The sequence below is a fragment of the Haliaeetus leucocephalus genome, unplaced genomic scaffold (assembly GCF_000737465.1).
Source record: "Haliaeetus leucocephalus isolate CR32 unplaced genomic scaffold, Haliaeetus_leucocephalus-4.0 Scaffold450, whole genome shotgun sequence".
In the NCBI taxonomy this organism is placed as follows: domain Eukaryota; kingdom Metazoa; phylum Chordata; class Aves; order Accipitriformes; family Accipitridae; genus Haliaeetus; species Haliaeetus leucocephalus.
The window spans coordinates 19,443,845-19,465,070 of NW_010972886.1; the positions used below are offsets into that span (position 1 = coordinate 19,443,845).

General features: G+C 40.5%; 1 protein-coding gene across 1 annotated transcript in view; it reads right to left on the reverse strand.

Annotated features, from left to right (window-relative positions):
* Positions 1–1,441: 1,441 nt before the first annotated feature.
* Positions 1,442–21,226, reverse strand: part of CFAP61 (cilia and flagella associated protein 61) — a 106,720-nt gene continuing 86,935 nt past the window's right edge. The window contains exons 24-26 of the mRNA XM_010575075.1: positions 18,915–19,120; positions 2,499–2,589; positions 1,442–1,633 (exon numbers count right to left, since the gene is read on the reverse strand). Coding sequence (XP_010573377.1) covers positions 1,442–1,633; positions 2,499–2,589; positions 18,915–19,120 — 489 coding nt within the window. The remainder of the gene's footprint in view (positions 1,634–2,498; positions 2,590–18,914; positions 19,121–21,226) is intronic.

Here is a 21,226-nt window from a genome sequence, read left to right on the forward strand (position 1 = left end):
CTCCGGGGGCTCCCCGCCTAACCGGCATCGGCACCGCCACCGCCACCCGAGAGCGAGCGCGGTGGCCGGGGCCGGCGGTTCTGGTGGCTAGCGTCGCTCGGTCGTTTGTCCCTCCAGAATGACCCGTGCCGTGAACGGCCACGGATGCAACGTTGGCGTGGAACTGAACCGACGCCTTCGAAGGCGAGCGGGAACCGGTGGCAATGTCCGAGCTCTCGGCCGCGGCCTTCTCCCATAGCTTTCTAGCACTCACCGGGGGAAACCGCCCCCCCCGCTGCCTAATGTACTAGCTGCTTTTCACCGACTTCTCAGAGCAACCCCAGCTGCAATTTGAGAATCAGACCATTATTTCTTATTGAGGACAAGTGCCTTTTCTAGAAGATCTCGCGCTGCACATGTGTGCCCTCAGTTTGCTGTAATACTTCAACAGCTGATGTAGGTGCAAAAACCCAGCCCCGCCATCTGCATGTTTGCATAGCTGGAGCTCTGCATGCTGAAATAAACACATGTTTGTGATCCTGCGAAAGGGTAAACATTCCCCGCGCCACCGCTCGGCTTCCAGCGACAGGCAAGGGCATCCCGTGCTAGAGTCACGCATACATCAAGTGCAGCGTTGGGGTGACAATTTCAATATGCAGGCTAAAAACGTAGTCCCTGTCCCAGCTGTAGCTGCCTTTTCCACACATGTATTACGACTAGTGAATGTCTCCGTAAATACTGTCCCTGAATGCACGGGACTGATTTCCAGTTTCTGTGGAAACTGTAACCAGAACTGTCTGACTTCTGTGTATTGACGCTCACAGTTCTTAAACATCTCTTTCAAAGGTGTATTTTTCCCTCATTTTTACATTTCATTACTAGTTTATCTGCATGCTGAAGTGAGCTGGAATATGAGCAACAGGAAGCAAAGACAGTAGTCTCTTGCTCCATATAGAAACACAGCCAGTCCTGAGGCATTTAAGATATATTCCGTAAGCTCATGGTACCCACTGTGTATTCTGCAATGTGCCTAGAAGGAACGCCCAAGGAAAACATATAAACGTGACACTTAGTAAATACAGTTAAAATCACCATGAAGAAGGTCCAGATAAAAATACAAAAAGTAAAGACAAATTTGCACTCAGATGCAGATACTACCATCTATGTTCACGTAAGCAGTTCTGACTCACAGAGGTGCTTTTGGACCATTCAGCAAGACTATTTTTGTGTGTCAGGACTACTGCAACAAGAAAAGGGTAAGGCAAGGGAGTCTTTAATTTGTAGGATGCCAATTCCCCTTTCTCTAAAGTCGTTCACACTTACAGCCTGTGAAATGCAGTTGAATGATGGCAAGAAAAACACTTCTCATCAGGCCTCCCATTCTGCACCGAATTTAATTTTGTGTTCTTTTTTAGATGTCTTCCAAGAGAATCTAAAATAAAACTGCACTGAGGCACTTTCTCTAACATGACAATAGGAGGAAAATTGCATCGAGCCCTTCTGGGAGGAGGCAGGGGTCGAGCGTTTGTGGGGCTACAGCTGTGACATATGACAGCACACCAGTTTGGGCCATGGAAATGGGTGGGCTACAGTCTACGCAACATCCCTTCCTTTTGTCACCCTGCCTCCATTTACAGTTGATTCTGCTTGTTTTCTGCACAATTAAAAACTCTGTGAGCAAACACTTAAAAAATACTGCCATCGCACGGAATTCCACTGCATTAAATAAAAGCAAAAGCAGCGTGAGGAGAGAAAGAGTGAATTGGTCGCAAGGAGTGGGTTGGGAGTATCAAGATCCAGCCTGTGAATTATGTTTGAGATCAGCCAGAAATTCATCGGGGGTGGGGGAGGCAGTTCTTGGGGTTGTTGGAAATCTGCAGTTAGCAGTTCTTTTCATGGAGTGCAGCAGGCTTTGGATTTTGAGCAGGCAAAGTTACAGGCTGCTGTGACTTTATGCCTCCGTTTACAGTACTAAGGCCAAAGCTGTAAACAGCATTAGCCAACATTTTAATTTCATCCTTATTCAGGAAATCCACTTGTCACTGAAAAAGCCAGTTGCTTTCACTCTCACGGCCACAAAAGCCATTCCCTGTGGGTAGACGTTGAAAAATCTACTTCTCATAGGCCCAGCTGAGACAGGTTTAGGGTGGCCTATAGTGTATTCGTATTAGGAAACATTAATTAAAAAATGGGATAACTGAATAAATAAGCCTCCAGATTCTGCTGGGTAGTTATACTAAACCGCAAGTATAATGCAAAAATGCTGTGAAGGGAAACAAAGCAACTTAAAGGTCTACTGGCAAATTTGAAAATACGCCCAAATAATGAAGCTGAACAATATGCTGTACTTGGTGAATCCCCCACCCCGCTGTGAGATATAGGAGCTGCTCAGGTTTCCCAGAGGAAATAGTTAAACAGAAACATAAAGCTTTAGGAGAAAGATGGGAGAAAAAACCAAAGTGAACAACACTAACAAATTACCTAAATAATAAAATGCACTTGCCAGTCATTTTTCTTACCTGTTCCGACATCAGGATTTGGCGCAGTTCCTTCTTGAGATCAATAAACCGATCGTGATAGATGGCCATGGACCAAGGTTCCCTGAAGTAGCTGGTTAAAAAAGAAGAAATTTAGTTATCTTGTGAACCTCTCATTAACCACTAATAAAGTATTTACCTGCTTTTTTGCCTTTATAAATTACAGTTCTGGACCCATCATGATCATTTGTTCATAAAATGCCTCCCGTAACAGCATGGTCAATCAATTCTTTTAATGGATGTTCCTGATGTACAGCCAGCTTCAGTAATTACATTTAAAGTGGCTTAATTCAGAGCTGTGGCAAGACCCAGTGAAGAATCCTGATTTTATCAGAATTTAAAAGCCTGAAGACCTGTAAAGAACGGTGTCTCCATTATCTGTCCTCATTTGAGAAAAGCAGATTGCAGGATTAACTGAACTGCTGCATAAACAAATTAAATTTGTGTAGACAATGACACAAATGTTGTTCATCATTAAGGTTTCTGGATTAATAAAGGCCAGAAAAACAGGCCACCACAGTGTTGCAATATGTTCTTTGCACTAGTACGCTTGAAGCTAAATGGAACCTATTCTAGGAGGAAGCTCTTGTAACTTTTTCTTTCAGTGACAGCATTCATGACAGCATTCTTCTGTGAAAAAGGAGTAAAAAGATGAAGAGGACGTGACTCGATGTAGAACCTCAAGGCTGTAAATATAACTGGAGGCAGCTAGATTACAAAGCTGTGATTTATTTCTCCTTCCTCTATAATGAAAAATAATTTTTACGGCTTCAGTGAGATGCTCTGTGTGTAATTCTTGCTAATGCTAACTGGAGTCAGGAGGCGCACCGTCTCCATCCCAGTAATGACTGAACAGATGTCAGCAAGAGCACAGGGGCACCCAGGAAGTTTTAAGATGGGTGCATTTGTGTGGCTGCGACCAACGTTCTCATCTTTGGAATGGCAGCAGCATGCTTGGTGCTGCTGTCAGGAATACATGTATGCTATCACTTGATTCAGTTGTGTGGTCTTTAAATGAACACCTGGACAAAGCAACTTAAAAGGCACTACACAAGTTTAATAATTCTACAGAAAACTAATGTGCAGTTTCCTTTTTGCAGATTTTTTTTTTTTCATTAATGTCAAATGGCGGGATTTCCCTTCTCCCACTCTTTGAATGAAACTTCAGCTCTCACTAACACCCTGCACAATTAGTGACACTTTGTGCACCTGGCAGAACTTTGCTGGGTTTTTTTTACATACTTATCCCATCATAAGCTCTCTTCCCCCTTCCCACTGTGCCCCTTCATCTGCGTTTCTCTTTGTATCGCAGGCTGGCTGGGGCTGCCTCTCCTAGATTTGCACAGTGTCCAGCACAGCGGGGCGCTCTCCGATAGATGTTTTCACAGTATAAATATTTATTGACACTACTACAAATACTGTGTTCTTGCTACGGTAAGTGCTGCCCAGCCTTGGAGTCTCTGGTAGCACGTTACCATGACTGATGCTACCCATTCATTTGGATATGAGATGTTAGAAAACATCAGCTCAGCTTTAAGTATCTTTAAGTGATTATATACCTACAGCACGTACAGAAAGCTAGAGAAGAACAGGATATCCCGTAAATATTTAAAAAAACTTCAGTTTCAGAAGAAAACCCCCACCCAACACAAACCTTTAACTCAATGCTGATATTAGATAGCAAAGCAGGGAAAAAGGGGGTGTTATACAAGAACACATTAAGATAATTAAAGATTCTCTGTTTTTACTGATGTGCCCTGCTAAAAGCCATGTTCCACTGGCCAAACATTTTGTTTTCAAGCTGGCATCTTAATTTTAATTCTAACCCTGATAAGGGGATTTCATCCCTTGATTGAGGCACATCTTCCAACTGCCTTACCTTGGTTAAGTTGTTCACCTACCTCACTGAGATGTTAAGTGATGTTTATAAAATGTTTCAGGGACGCTACATATTACTGCTACTGTTGCCAACTCAGTCCATAACTGCGTTTTTAACTGTTCCCGTCAATATTCACAGATTTGGAGCTCAAAACCTGCGATGTGTCACCCAGTTCGCAATACTTGATGCAAATAAAATGCCCTTTATGGGGAATGGAGAATGTCTTGTCTGTATTTGCTAGATAAGCTGCCAAAAGGAGCTACCAGTGAACAACATTTACGCCCAGATTCCCTTTACTTCCCTTCACCTGAAGAAATGTAACCACTAAAGGCAATTTAAAGATCTACTTTACAGAAACAATTCACTTTCTTTGCTGGCTCTGTGTTTTTATCTATTTATCTTTTCAGTTAGAATCACCTTTCTGAAGGGGCACATGGTGTTTCTGAGAAAGCAGATCTACATATGGCTGCTAAAGGGAAGTTTAATAATGAAAAAACCCATTTGAAGCCAAACCAACAAGTTGACTTTCTGAGGCTCATTCTGAATTTTATTACCACTTCAGCAGCAGTCCCTCAGGGCAAGCTGTAGAAGGCTTGAAAGTATAATGCTCTTCAGTATACAAGATGAAGCTGGCATGCTACCAACAGAGGCTCAAAGGCTCCTCAACTATCATGAGAACGGCATCTGCCACATGTGTTTGCACCATTTAGTCTTTCATAACCTGCCAGACTGATCAGGCTAAATATGTACAAGATGACAATGTTTGCCAGGAGCATAACGGGTTTTCAAACTTGGTCACTTCCTAATGGGGATCCCCTGCTGGCAGACTTTTATATCGACAGAAGCTATCATGGGAAGGCATTTGTAACGAGATGGGATGAAATGGTCTCCTTTTGAAGACAATAAGCGACATCCTTTTTGTTGCTAGGAAGCTGGTCTCGCCTTTCATTGACAAACAATATTTAAAGTCTGTTCTGCCTCATTTGTGATGTGTAGCCTACATTAGATGAAAGGGAAGAAGGAGGAAAATATTTAGTGGCGTCCTGTACAAAAGACAGGGAATCTTTCCCTTTTCAAGAGATACAGCATTAAATAAAATAGACAAAGTTGGCCGCTGCTAGCAAGCAAAAATGGAGTATGCATGCACATGGCTTTCCATCTGAGAGCTATCTGTATTTATTCTCCATTTCATTTGCAACTACACACCACTTTAGGAGAACAAGGCTTCTGCCTCCGTGAAAGCTAATTCTGAAGCTGCCGTACGTCTGTGGTGTGTCCTGGCACTCTAAAGCAGAAGCAGCGAGGACCTGACACTGACCTCTGGCAGTGTTTCTGCCATCTAAGTCAGGTCTAACAACATGAGATATATCACTGACAGCGAGATGTTAAGGCCAGAAAATCTTAAAAATGGAATGAAAAACCTTCAGAGTAACATACTCTGTTTGTACAACAACAAAACAAAAAGCAAGATATAAAGTTAGAAAAAATCATCAATAACTGAAATTTTTATAAATAATTTTAAATCCCATGACAAGAAAGTAATGGTGGAAGGGTGAAGACCAGCTCTGTAGAGTGGGCTTATCCACTCTGGTAGACCTAACCTTTTATCATTCACAAGCTTGGCATAACTGTACTACTCATACAGGTCAGTTTTATCACACCACTGCAATGTTTTCCAGACTTCTGTACGTTGGGCAGAAAACGTGAAAATGAAGCAAAGCGAGGCCCAAATAATTTCCACTTATATTATTAAAGATGGGCTTCTGAGGACCATTGTTGATTTTGTCTTTATGCATTTCATATTGGGTGCTTTTCTTGGAAAATCTCAGCTGAAATCCTCTCCCACAAAAAAAAAAAAAAAATCACCAGTCGAAAGAGAAACTGAAAGCAGTGATATGAATGTATCAAACATGGCAAAAAAAAACCAGAAACCAATTTTTAAAAAAGGTTTGATTTTCTCATTCCTCTTAATGTGAAAGTAAATCTCATTATTACAGCCTGAAAAAAATGGCATTTTCTTTTTAATACGAGGACTGTAATATGTTTTTAATTACTTTCATTCCTTTTCTTGCTGCTTCCATGAGCCTGATGACAGCAGAGATAACCGGTGCCACAGTGGACAGGCCTGTAGGCACACCTTATGCAGTGGGAATGCAGAGCCCACGGCACATTAAACTACATGGAATAATCCCTCCCTGCAGGTGAGCTTATCAAATTACCAGAGCGCGTGTGCACACCGAGACCGAGCACAGAATCCAGTTAAGGGAATTTAAACTGCAGCCCTAAGCAGCCGGCACTCGCTGCTGCCTTGCCTGTGGTCCCGGTGACTTCTCTGCTGTGAGACCAGGACAAGGTGGGGGATTTTCAGAAGCTTGAAGGGCAGGTGGGTACCCGTTCCTTGTGACGATGGCTTTGAAAAATCCCTCCACAGACTACTGGCATGTTATTAACTACAGATTTTGAGGATGCTCTGTCTGTCAGTGTTCTTTTGCTACTCAAAGCTGTTATGGAAACAATAACAAAACCAAATTCAATTCCTTGCATCCCTGCTACCCCCACTCTTTGACCGACACACATAAACTCAGAGGAAACAACTAAGTTCAGGAACTGGGACAATCTATGAAGTGGTTTGAATCTGTTTGCAACTTTTGTTAAATGTCTCTAAATGAATGTTAATACAGATCTGTCGAAATCATGTTCATTTCTTCACAAAGCGGTCTACAATTCACTAGTGACCTGCCTTATGTCCCATTAAACTCAGTGGGACTCTGGTCACCAGACTTGTATCTTCCATCATCCAGCACTGTACGCATATGCAGAGCGGCACACATTTTTTTAGTCCACAATACAAGCCAGAGTCATTGATAAACTTAATCTCCTGTTAATCTGTAAGTAGAATCTCCTTTCCTCTCTGTAGCTTCCCATGTTTAGTACAACACAGTGAATTTTCAAGCTGGATGTCCATTTTTCTGGGTTTAAATTTCTTTTTTTAAAAGAAACGTAATGCTTGAAATGCAAAATCTGCAGGCTCTATCAGCTACATCTGGAAGATACTCTGTCAGTTCTCAAATACTCAGACATCAGAATATTCAAAGTCATTCCTTAGCACATTTGGATTCATTACACTTGAATGGCTTTGGCGGTTTATGGAAGCAGAGTTCCTCATTGGTGCTTTTGGCACATGGCGGAAAAAACTACCCAAATGCTGGTGTGCTTTTCCTGCAGTATACCTCATTCTTCCTTGTCTTTGCCACTACCTAGGCAGTAAGAAGAAAGCCGCTGCTATTACAAACACCATGAATCAAACCAGAAGGACAAACACAGATGAAATTGAAGCAGCTGGTCAGCTGACACAGGCTTAAGTGTAATACAGTTATGCCAGGAGTGCCTATGAAGAGCAGGGAATTCCACTTCCCAGAGTGGGGAGAGGAAAGTACTGCAGTGGGTTGGGATGCAATGCAATTCTAATTTCCAGGTCATTCTGACATTTCTTCCCAAACACAGTTTGGAGAAAAGACTTTTGTTAATCTGCAACACAAGTGCATGTAAGAAGAAATGTCCCATCTTGCCAGGAAAAGAGAAGATGCGTTGTTTTGGGCACAACATATGGATGTTTTTAAGACTCTTAATTACAAAGATACTGTGATTCCAGTAAAATATGTAGAGTATTTCCAGATATACCTTGCATAGCTGGACCAGGAATCATAAAGTGTAAATTTAAAGACAATAAAACCACTGAGCATTTCCTGCTAAATATCATCTGACCAATTGTTTTGAAAGACAGCTTGTTTATGTAGGTAAAAAGCAAGACTAATTTGTGTAAAATCCCATAAAGCACCACCTGAAAGCATTGTTCTTAATCACAAAGAACAGAAAATGTTCCCTGGTTTGTAATTTCTTAAAATTCACTTACAGCTGCTGAACAATCAAGCAAATGTTGAACCAACAGCGTGACTGTAGCAAGAAAGCTATTTAACTCCTTACTCTATAGTTCTACTCACTGAACACCTGTTTGTCCATGCATTTTAGTCACTCCTGTTAAATTCATTAATCTAGGACTCTCTGTTACTGCTCTGAGCCAGTAATTAGTAAAATCAATAGTCTTATGGACAAGCCAATCTGTGATTTACTTCTTTGGGCTGATTTACAAAATAATGATAGTGTTCACTAATTTATAGGCTGACATTTCTTTTGTAGTTTTTGATAAGTAAATCATAGAAAGGAAGCCTGTGCTTTTTTACCACTTTTAACAGAACTATGACCAAACCCACAATGTCTTTTCTTTTGAAGAGAACTGGTTTAAAACCTGTGGTTTACAAACCCCTTTTTTCTGTAGCTGCAATAGCAAAACATAGTGCAGTGCAACTGATCTTGCAGTTCTTCCTCAAGAAAAATGGCCACTGAATCCAGACATTGTCGAGGACAATACTGATCCCACTGAGCCCAGTCCAAAACCTCACTGGGGCTACTGCAGAGACCTGCTGGCTTCCGGGGGATGTGGGTCATGGTTTACACTATGTATCGCTTGCCAGCATCTTCACTTTGCAAATGCCAGTTATCCATCATGACTGATAAATCATTTCTGTTTTCTGCATTTTTAATATCCTTGAAATTTTGCATTAAATTGCCATTTCAGAAAGCAGATCTTAGCAATACTCGCTTCACATTGAGATACTGCAGTCCTTTCCTATTCTAAGTATCCTCCAGAGGTATTCTCCATTATTTCAGCACTGGAATTTGGTAAAGTTTAGATACTTCGTGGATAGTAGCAGTTATTGTGTAGCTGATTCCCACTGAACTGCTCTTTAAACTTTCTAAACTCTGTGCTCTTTAAAATTGATACAAAAACATTACTGTCTGCTCTTTTTATGAGGAAATTATGGCTGACCCTGAAATAAGTTTTATTGCATTTTTTCACATAGTACTATTTCACACATAATGTGTTATGAAAAACAATTAAAAGGAAATTAAATCTGATGCACAAAATGAACAAATATGCTGTGTGCAGTGGTATGATTGCTTTTCTGCAATTACTTGTTTATGAATTCAGAGTTCAATCATTCATAATGGTTTGCATAATTATTAATATGAATCAGCAAGGTTTGACTGCAAATTAATGTGGTAAGATTCAGTTGACTAGCCTTTACTCACTAATTTGGACGTGGTGTTTCTTAGTAACATAGTTCTTCATTAGCAAGTTAGCTGCTCCTTAAAAACTACATTAATATATAGAAATCTAAAGCCACCTGAAGGGGTCTACCATTTATATTGATTTGCTACGTAAGTACAGCTTTACCAGTGCACCTTGGGGTTAGCATTTAATTCTGGCAGGAAAAAAGCTGTTAGTGCTTTGATATCCCTTCCTGTGTTCCTCCTTCCTTATTCTGTCTCTCTCATGATTAAAAAGCACACAAATTTTCCTCTAATTAGGCTGTAAAGTGTACTGAGTAGCATTAGTCCCTCTCAGCCATGCTCACTACCTGCCACATTTCCTTTCTGTTTTTTTTTTATCCCTGCAGAAAATAAGTCTCGCTGTCTGCATGATGAACAAAAGCCTAAGGTGGAATCCCTTAAGTGTAATCATGGTGTGCTAATGGTATGGGATCCGGCAAATTCCAGACAGCAGTGCATTCTAGTATTTCTCTTAATGAACAATCACTCTTCATTTTTGAAAGTCTGGTTTAAAACCAGCTTTTCTGTGTAGCATGCATTTCGTCTGTAAATAATCACTGATTATCCAGACTATAAGTAATAAATTTATATCTTTACCTGGTCCTTTTAAAAATAATACTGAAAACATCAAATGTTCTTCTTTTTCCTATTTTTTTGTTATATTGTGAGATTTATTAGAGTTGCATCAATAAACAGTCCAGTGTGGTGTTTCTGCTTAAACTCTCATTAAATGACACTGCTTAATAAATCACTTTTAGCCTAATGTAAACAGTACTATGATCTGTGAATTGAACTTAAGTGGAAAAGATCTAAATGGTTACTTTCAAATAAGTAAATGTTGTTCATACCACTCAAAATATTTTTGAGCATTTAGCTTGTACAGCTAAGATGAAAAATGTAGTGAGAACATAAATGACAGGGTTTGAAGAGAACAGCTAAGGGTAACATTCAGTGATACTATTCACTTTTATAGCTTCTGGGTGGAATTTTCTAAAGCATCTTAGTGTAAGGGATTTTGACTGCCTTCCTGCATTTCTGATGCATGTTTGGCAGCCTTGTGTCTTACTGCATATCAGTACCTGTTGCTGTTGAAGCTGTGCTACTTTGTGTGGAGGATTCCTTATTTTTTTCAGGGTGTTTAGGCTCTTGGCCAGCAACACCCACCACAGCCAGGCTGCATGCAGATCTTCTAACAGTTATCTGGGGTGGATCACCACAGATCTATGCATGTGTAAGTTGCCTGTTCCCTTCATATGTGAGTAGTGAATCCTATCTTCTATTCTGGCACTGGGGAAAAAAATTCCTTTGTCACTACCTTTCAGCAAAGTCCCCCGTACTTTTTGTCCCATGCATAAGTATTGCCAGAGTCGTAAGCCACCCTCCCAACTCCTACTTGCCAAAGAGCCTCTGGTTAATGTCTGCCAATGGGGGCTTCTCTCTATGGACCTGGCCCCTCGTATCAGCAGTCCCCAAACTGACCTTTGCAGCTTGGTGGATGTATAAACCCCAACTCTGGAGAACACCAATGCTTGCAAGGGAAATGAGGCACTCAGAGTGCACCTGCATCTTGCTGCAAATAGCTTTGCTATCATGCGACAAACATATGCTCCTCATGGTGCTACTTGAGGCCACTATCCAGGGTAGACAAATTGTCAATAAGTAAGACAAGCCCTTAAAATGCTGGAAACTAAGTTATTTTAAAAAAAAAGTAACAAAGTCTTTCTGAGCTCAGCTTGGATGAGTGTGCCTGTAAGGTTTCTCTGCTAATCATCCTTTAAAATACATCCTGCCTTCTCAGACTCCTTCACAGGACTGACCCTGTAACAGACCTGAGCTCTTAGCTGGAACACCTACATATATATACAGCAAAATCTGAATGTCCAGCCTGTGTGCACCAAGATGGCTCCATGATGCAAGCTGAAGCGTAGTAAGTACAGACTACTAAAAGCACATTTCCGGTAAGAACTAAATATAAATACAATATAAATAGAGCACTTAGTACTCTGTGCTATGTGTTATTCAAAACACTTTGATTGCTACACCATGCATTAGTCTATCAGCATGCTTTACAAATTGTTAAATAACAGAAGTGCTTAACATACAGCATCTTACTAACTTCAGCATTACATGGAGAGTAAACCTGGTGAATAGGTATGACAAGAAACTTGAGAAGGGGATGGCTGAGCAACACAACATTTCGGAGGGTGCCTTTTAGAAACTGATTGGCATAATGATGTTGCCTCTGACGGGACACTTCATCACTGTCAGCCCAGTTCTGTGCCTTTCCTCCAGTGATGCTGCCTTTCCTGCACTCACTGTCATGCAACAGTGGTACTCCTTTGCTTCGTCATCAGTATTACTGCCATATTAATGTGATGCAACCAGCATCTTCTGTAGGTCATGACTGAAAACAAGTTCATTAATACAGTATTACAAAATCCAAAGTAAGAAAACCACTCACACCTAATTTGATAAATAAGCTACTTAAGATTTTAGAAACTAGTGAGTCAGATTTTTATGCATTGTGTTAGTAGATTTGGCTTTCATTAATGCCAAACGAAGCCTACATGAAACACTTCTACCTCATATTAAAGGCATGATGCCAGTGAGCATCCATTTGGTTGCCAAGTATCAGGAGACCCCTCTAATTATCTGTTTCGTACTTAAGATGCAGCAGAGGGAGATTCCACCGCTCTGTGGACGTGTTCCATAACTTGGCAACTGCCTTAGACTTGCCTTCATCTCGGGAGAATACAAAAGGGTGTAACTGGCTGGTTACATTCCTCCTTTGTGAAGCAGCGTGGAGCACTGATGACCAGTAACAAATCTGTAAGCTTAAAAATAAAAGAAAAAATATTTCGGAGCTCTCTCCCCACCCCCTGCTTTTATCTGCTGCTAGGGCAATAGAAAGAATTTGAAGGCTTTCAGGCAAGCACCGGAGACCTCTGAGGGAAGGGAAGGAGTGTGGTATAGGGGACACTTCCTATGAAACCTACAGGAATTTGCTTTCTTCTTCCTTCAAGAGAAGTCTTCCCTCTTGGAAAGAGCCTCACTCTTGGGTGCTCAAATTCCAGTTGAGCTTTTCTGAACACAACCTTCTAGTGGAAGGTGTCCCTGCCCATGGCAGGGGGGTTGGAACTAGATGATCTTTAAGGCCCCTTCCAAGCCAAACCATTCTATGATTCCATGATTATGGGAAATGAATAAAAATTGCAGAAACTCCTTCCTAAAGTGGATTCCAAATCTAGGAAATAATGCTGTTAAATTTCCAGGTGACATAAAAGGTTTGTATACAAAATCCTCAGCTTTAGGATACTGTGTCTTTGGTTCCTATGGTTTTGCCTGCCCTGACATCAGACAACTGCATCGTAAGACCTCTCTGCTCAGGAACATAATGGCTGAAGGCCCAGATGGAGTGAGTACACCTACTGCAGTGGCATGAGGCAGATGGAAGGGTGACCATCGCTGACGGCAATGGTGCCTTTTTCTTGTAGCACAATGACAAGTGAGGATAAGACTTTTCTTGGTCAGTAAATATTGCCTGTCCAAGGCCTTGACAACTTGCCCAGTAGACCTTGGCATCCTATAAAACAGTCAGAGGGATGAAGTGCTTCCCACTGTGGTGCAGTCAGAAGAGACAGCTGTCTGACTGGATGTGGTCATCTTCTGGCTTAACAGCCTATTTCCTCAGCTGTTGTTTGCATAGGTAGAAAGAAAAACATTGGCTCTTAAATTCGTGTTTAGCTAAGTAACAAACTGAGCCCGCTCAGATGCTGCTCTGAATTAAGCTGGAGTACCTAACACCTATGAGAATCAGGCCCAAATATGGCTGCAGAAGCTTAACTATAGGCAATTATTTTTGAAAAAGACTAATATCTGTTGTTATCACATTAGTATCTATATCACTGGGATCACAGCTAAGGCATCTAGGCATTCTGAGGAGCATATTTTTTAACTGTGCAGTTGTAGAGTTGCACGAAGACCCCCTTTAAAAATGTCCGTAGTACCTGTCTGCTAAAGGAGAAGGGAAAAGAAACTTTAAAACTCTTTAGTTCCATCAGATACAGTGTTGGCTGGTTTAACTATGAGAGCTTAAAGCATTGTTTCTCTGAAAAAAAAATAATTCAAAAGCATTTGAGGCTTTCAGTGAGCTGTGAAAATACTGTAATATGGAGGAGTATCTAATTCACTAAAAGCTTACACTCTCAAGTGCGCTAGTGTATTTTGTAGCTGAGATACTGTGGCAATACACTCAGGATTTTATACTGTTTTTTTCGGTTACTGCTTGCTAGGCTGATAAATTTATGAACTTAAAGTCTTAAAAGGCATCAGTCTGAATACACATAACCAGTATTAGTGTGACTGGGGGCATCAGACTGTTGGTCCTGCAAATCTAAGGGCTGAGGGGCTTCCTTCCCTGGCACGGGACTAGGCTGGGACCGCAGCCACTGGTGGACCCCTCTGACCTGCACCAGGGGTAGGGCGATGCATGCCCACCAGCCTGCTTAGCTTCCTCCACAACATACATTTACTGTAGGAGGAAGGGAGGAGGTGAGAAGTGACTTCAATCTTTCATTTGCTTGCAGGTCAAGTCCTGCAGCTTTTAATCATGTTGAGATCTCATACTGAGATCAATGGAACTTTTCTCTCAACAAAAGGAAATGTTATTTATCTCATTATTACCAGTAGTTGATGTTTCACACACACAACCAGAAGGAGTTACTTCTTCCAAGTTAGCTGAATCTTGAGGTCCTGTTGTTCATGCTAATTTGAAAATAGCACTGGCGCACTATGGTCAGGAAATCCGGTATCATGGGGTTAACTTTCAGCCCTTATACCGAACGCAAATCAGTGAGGAAATTCATTGCTAGGTGCAGTTTCTAATTATTTAAAAGATAATTTGCATGCTACACAGAAATAAATTAGCTCCCAGGTGACAGCTGTTCCACTGTGTCCATTCCTGGAACTAGATGCCATGCTGGGAAATCTAAATGCAGACCAAAAGATTAAAACGTTGTACTTTCTTGCCTTATAGGAAGGCCCTCCCCAAAATAGAGGCATAAAGAAGGGAGGAGGGGAATGAATGTCTCAAACCAGCAAGTTTAGCAACTTAACTAACAAACCACAACATTCTCACAGTCCCACACTAAGGGCATTTCACATCTTGCTAGAAGATACTGCAAGTGGATGTAAGTGTAATGTGTCTAGTTTAAAAGGATTTTTTTAAAGTCAAAGGGAGAAATTCAGTCCTAACATCAGGTTTGCATTCACACAGTCACGTGAGATCATTATAGACCATGTGAACACCACCCAAAACAGTTTTTCTTCTTTTTATCACACACATAGAAATCAATGAATGTGTTTTCATATTCCTTGCTAAAAGAAGACCAGACACCACTTTTTATCTATGTAAAAGACTCAAGACAATCTTTATCTCTCAAGAGATGCTAAACCATTTTTCGGTTTAATGGTTTTCTAATAGGTAGTATTCTCATGGCTAGGTGTTAAACACTGTATATTGTTGTATATTGTGCATATACACATGTACATTGTATATAACATTGTATTATGTGGACGTATATGTATTGTATATATGATATTATTTATGATGAGACTACATTATATTGCCAGCCTTTTTTCATTGCTCTACCTCCTGAAAGAAGCAATTTCCTGTGCCAGTTTGCTTTGTGCTAGGACTGTAGGTGAAGATTACAAGCAGTGTGCTTCCTCTTCTCACTGTCTCTTCCTTTTCTCACTAGTCCTTTCACTCTGCCTTGGCTGACTGCAAAGGACTTTACTGCAGTGAGTTGCTCTTCTGTCTCCCACCTGTTAAACTAGCTAGAGAATCCATCCTCCTCGTAGTATAGATATTTGTAACAGAAATACCAAGACTGATATGAATGGAAGTGTACGTGTGTGTGTATGCATGTGTGTGAAAGCACCAGAAGAAACAAGCGAGAAAGGATTAAAGAACAGCCTATGTTAATTGCTACAGGGCAACATATGTGATTTCATTCAAATGACCAAAGAGCAAGAAGAGGAGGAACAAACCTATCTAAAGATAAGGTATAAAGAAGACAAAAAACAGAACTGGAGGCAATAAAATAACCAGATAAGAAAAACCTGGCAACCGTAACTCAGGAATTTTGCCATGGGCTAACGTGGGGTGAGATAAAATAATAAGGCAAAAGATCCCAAACAACATCCACATCTAAAGGCTGTAAAAGACAAGTCCAAAATTAGTTCATCATCACTAATTAAGAAGAGCTCAAGAGATGTGATGAGGACCCGGTAAGTGGTGTCCCCTGTGTGGCACACTAGTGATCCTGGCCAGACCACCCAGTCATGCAGGTCGTGGTGCCTGTGAGTATGTGGATGCAAGAGAGCCCTGACCTTGCACAACTTCAGATCCTGGTAAGCAAAGACCAGTTAAGATACAAGCAGTCTTGCAGGAGCTGATGACTCCCTCAGCGAGTGTATATCCTGCCATCAGAGAAAACTGCACTTCTTACTCTTACAGCGTTGACTGGCCTGACTCATCCTATTAACAGATCATCACTGGGATCCTCATCTCTCCTCAGATTTTTAAAATCTCTGTGGATGTTTAGAACTTGATCTTACTTGTAATCCCCTGATCAGTGCACCATGTGGGTATCCTATCACAATCATGAGAGCAAGGGAGGCTAATACATTCTCAATTTCTCTCATGAAGAAATAAGCTGTCCGTTCAGAAAGTTAATGTCTCACCTCTTTGAAATCTGTGTGCATAGCTATCAAGACTGCAGGTAAGTACAGCTGCACTGAGGTCCTCGGGCTGGGCTATGTGCTCAACATGCAGCAACAGAGAAAAAGGGAACAAATGGTGGTTTTGTCAAGGTCAGGAAAATACTGCTACCTGTGTTGCAGGTGGAAATCCCAAAGCAAGGTGATTTATTCTTCCAGATGTAGATACTGGTGTGAAATTTGCTAGTACATACAACAGCTGACACTGTAACCACATCTGGGCAAACAACAAAGGCGTAAGTGTCTGGCAACATTTGTGGTTCATAGAAAAGATTACGTCACAGCTGTGTTTGCATATTGTAACACCATGAAAAAGACTGATGATACCTTGCCACAACCTGAGTATCGAGTTTCTTCCAGTGCTCAAAATGTATTAGCTGATCAGCCTCAGCTGTGACAAGGAAAGAAAATTACCTGCCGTTTTAACCTATATCTCATACAATTGTGTCATCCTCCTTCAGTTTCTACTCAACACCTATTGACAATATACTGTTTATGTGAACTTTACATTTGCTGTGTGCCATTCCTCTCTTGTAAAACAAACCCAACATTTTCTACAAATCAAAATCAATTCCTCTGGCAGCAACAATTCACAAGTTTCACACTCCTCTCAGCAAAGGCATACAAAGGTCTCCTGAAATGAAATTTGTAAAGAAGTATTTTTGTCCAAGAAACTTTTAAACCTCACAGTTGAAGTTTGGGTTCATCCCGTCTTTCAGTACAAGACAAGAAGAAAAAAATGAGGAGCTAGACTCTGTAATATTTACAATGAGGAGAGAGTGCAGGAAGAGGACTGCAAAACACATCATAAGAATTGCGAGAGCCACACATCCAGTCCTGGTGAAGCCCTGAATCCTTTTCAAGGGAGTTCACCCTTTGAGACGGCAGCTGATATTCTCAAAATATGGCATACAAACCAATCTTTTGACATTAACTGAAGGGCTTGGCTGGATCCCCCTGCTCCTCCCTGATTTCAGCAGACATTCTCATTTCTCTGTCCTTAGCAGTGTACAATGCCTTATCCATATTCCAGTGAAGCTTTTTGACACTGAACCAGCAGAAGTGCAAAAGCTAGAGAAAGAGGTACAGGAATTCACAGGCTCTTAAGTCTCTGTCTCAAGATATCAGATGCTTCACTCCTACAGAATTTTTTGAACCAGTAGATTGCTATTATCATGCAAAGTTTCTTTTGGACCACGGCACATCCTTTACAGAAAACTTTTACAAACTGTTACCTAAGTAACATTGTTTAATCTGAAAATTTTCCTACCATTTATGCCTTTCTTCAAATCAGTTATAAATATAACAAAATCAGGTCTGGAGACCTTTAAGGCACCACTATCAGCTTTGTATCATGATAAAAATTTACTATTTGTTCCTGTGCTTGGCTTTCTGTCTCTAAACTAGCTTATGTAATGTGGTACTTCACTTCTCTGTCTGTGACAATTTAGGTTCCCAAGCCACCACCTTTTTTAAAAATGAAAATCAAAATAAGATATTTCAGCAAGTTCTTTACCTTCTGTTTCAATTACATGCTCAGAGAATTCTACCCCATGAATGAAACCCAAGGCTGGGTTTTGTTTTGTTTTGGTTTTTTAATCAAGCTTGACCTCAAAAGGACTTGTTTTCACTGAGGCATAAGGAATAAAAGAAGAAGTAGCAGAAGATTAAAGATACGGTAGATCTCATTTTTCAGATACGCCTCTCTCCATAATAACTTTCTTAATTAAGTTTGCATTTCCAAAAGCAATGAAAAATTCTCTCAGATGAGACGGCACATAAATCTTGGCTAGAAATAGCCAGGCTCTTTAGTCTCTCCCACCACTTCAGAGACTTGCCTTGGAACACCTAGTCCCCACGATTGCCCTGTGCTTGCTTGGGCACAGTGGGCAGAGGGTAGCACCTCAGAAAATCTGTAAGACCTGTTTCATTGCTGCAGATTGCTGTGGTGGGGTAAGTCCTGCAAGTTGGATGGGGAACCTCCGCTAAATATGCAGAGTCCTGACAGCCTCCAGCTATAAAATTAACTCCCTTACACAGAGAACACAGTCTAGAGTATAAACTTCAGGGTTTGTTTTATCACCAGATAAGCAGGCAAGTTGTTGAGTGTGACTATCATCATGAGTGATTTAAAATCTCCCCAGAACCTTCAGCTTAAAAATTTGATTCAAAGGGACAAAAATAGTGGCTTTTAAAAGTGACTTCTGAATATGAATCTTCAGTAAAAAAGGATTTTTCAGGTTCAGCTTAGTAAGTTAAGCCTACTGAAAAAGTTATAAAGTGCACATCTGCAAAAGTTATAAAGATACTGAAATGCTCTTTCAGATGAAAGATGGTCAAGTAAACCACTGCTCCGTCTCTAAATAAATCTCATACACACAGCTCTTTCCAGGAAGGTCTTCAGGGCTTGCATTACCACTGATAATTTTGCCAAATAATGGAAAATGTCTCTAAAAATCTATCTTTTGTTCTAAGGTAAAACAGCCAGAAGATAAACTGTAATAAAATAAAACTAAAATTCTGCCAGAATGTAGATTTTATGCACAATGTTCAGTTTATTTTACCTGTAAAGATCTGTAATCTGCCCTTCATTCCAGCGATAATAAAGATCATTAAGAAGACGCTCATGCTGTCCATACAAGCAAATGTAGTTGGAGACAGGAAAGGGTTCCTTTGAAAAGCAGGTGATGCTGTCTACCATATTATATTTGTTGATATGCATTCTGAAATAATTCCCATGTCTTGCCTCTCCGGTTATAATCTCCAGCCCCTGGAACAGAAAATATAAGAAAAACTGTGGAGATGGAATGAACACCTGACTTGGCATATGTACAGGATCAGCTTAGGTTTCCTAGCTGATATGTACCATTTCTTAAAATCCACAACCCTTTTTTTTTTAATCAAGAATACCCATTCCTGGTAACATGGTTTATACAAGAAGGCACTTTGCTGTGGTTTGGACACAAAGATTTTCTGTGTGGTTTAGACCTTGATTAACTGCACACAAAACTGTGCAGCATACGACTGCCTGTGCAGCATGGGCTTTGGTTGCCCAATCCTGAGTGCCATTTCAGACACCTAAGGGTATCTGGGCCATCCAAACTGTGCTGGCAGTGATGACACAAGATCCATGGGAGACCCATGACCTCCTGAAGCAGCAGCTGGAGGTCAGAAGGGATGCCCTGGGGCATCCCAAACACTAGATGCCTGTTTAGGCAACTGAATTGAACTCTATTCATCCTAATTTATTACACAGAGTCCACATTATTGCATACACATGGCATATCATCATTTGCTATAGGATACCATCCTGATGAATGAAGAACACTGGTATACTTTTATTCTCTCTCCAGATTTATAACTATACATATATATATGTATATATACACGTGTATATATACGTGTATAGGAAAAAATATGTATAGATATATATATGTATATACAAACAGTATATGTGCAGAGTCCAAATTTATGGCACATTGTAGCAGCTATAGGACTGTAGGCAAAGGGTTGACACTACCACATTAATCAGCTACAAGCAAACTTCAATGTTACAACTCAAAGATTTATCACATACCAATTAAGCATTTTTGGCTTTGTGTAGGAGTTTTCCTGTAGTCAGAGGTGTGATGTGTTGGAACAGCCTTCCAACAAGGAAAGAAATACCAAGAAGGTCCCTGTTCAGTTCTAAAACAAACTTCTACATTCTGTAAATGGCACTATGTACTAGATGGTTGCCTGAAACTGCAGGAGGCTAGGCTTGATCTCATAGGACGTTTCCTTCAGGCTATGTTCTAGACTTCTAAATGGTGAATTACTATCACCTTTAAAAAACATATATGCATATACTTACATTACATATATATGCATATGTATATATGTGTGTATATATATACACACAAATACATACACATATATATATGATTTAGAATTGCTCTCAGTGACTCCCTCTTGCCGATTTGAACAGGGTCTGCCAGGTGTTGCTAACTCCAACTCTAATATCAATAAAAGAATAATAATGTTGGATGCTGATGCTTAAACTGTAGCATTTCATTTCAGCTAGTTAAATGAATCACTTAAAAGACAAAAACGTAAAAATTTGTTTCAAACCTCACATTGCAGTGGGATGATCAAATAGCTTAAAGCTGTTTTTTAAAGCTGTATTCATGTTCCAGTTTTATATATTTCTAAAACCTGTTGCTAGGCTACAGTAACCTTTGTTACTTCCACATCTCTCAGCTAATACATTTCACTAGCTTCTCTTACTTCTTTCTTAGAAAATTCTTTTAGGATTTACATGAAGTTTCTCAAGTGGCTTTAAAGATGTTCCCTTTTCAGACAGCAGGTAATCAAAGCTGCAGCAAAAGAATTCTAATCATGTTCTAGCAATTTGGAGTGACAAAACCAATTTTCTCTCTCTGATAGTCCTTTCTGCTTCCCAGTACATGCTGCTTTGGACAGCTCATCCTGGATCTGCAAAGCTGGAAAACAAGGTGAGCCATGCTTTGATTCCTCCTCCCAAAGCATGGATTCCTTTTTAAAAAATATCATTTCTTCCTATGGACTACTGCTGTCCAAGTTTTAAAATCAGCACAGAAGTAGTCTTTTAAAAGCCACTCTTTACATCAACTACAAGAATGGGCTTAATGCAGAAATCCCTGATGAAAAAGGTATAATCTGTATGAAACAGGAGCTTGCCTAGGTGGATGGTCCTCTCTGGCTTTAAAATACATGAGTCTGGTCCTTTTCTTGTTTCACGAGTCAGGTTCTCCAGTAAGAGACACGTCTCCACGTTTGTATCACGGGAAATCTCCTATGTAGCCCAACTACAGTTGGAACTGTACAGTTGGGAAGCAAAGCGCTTCCTTCTTTCCTG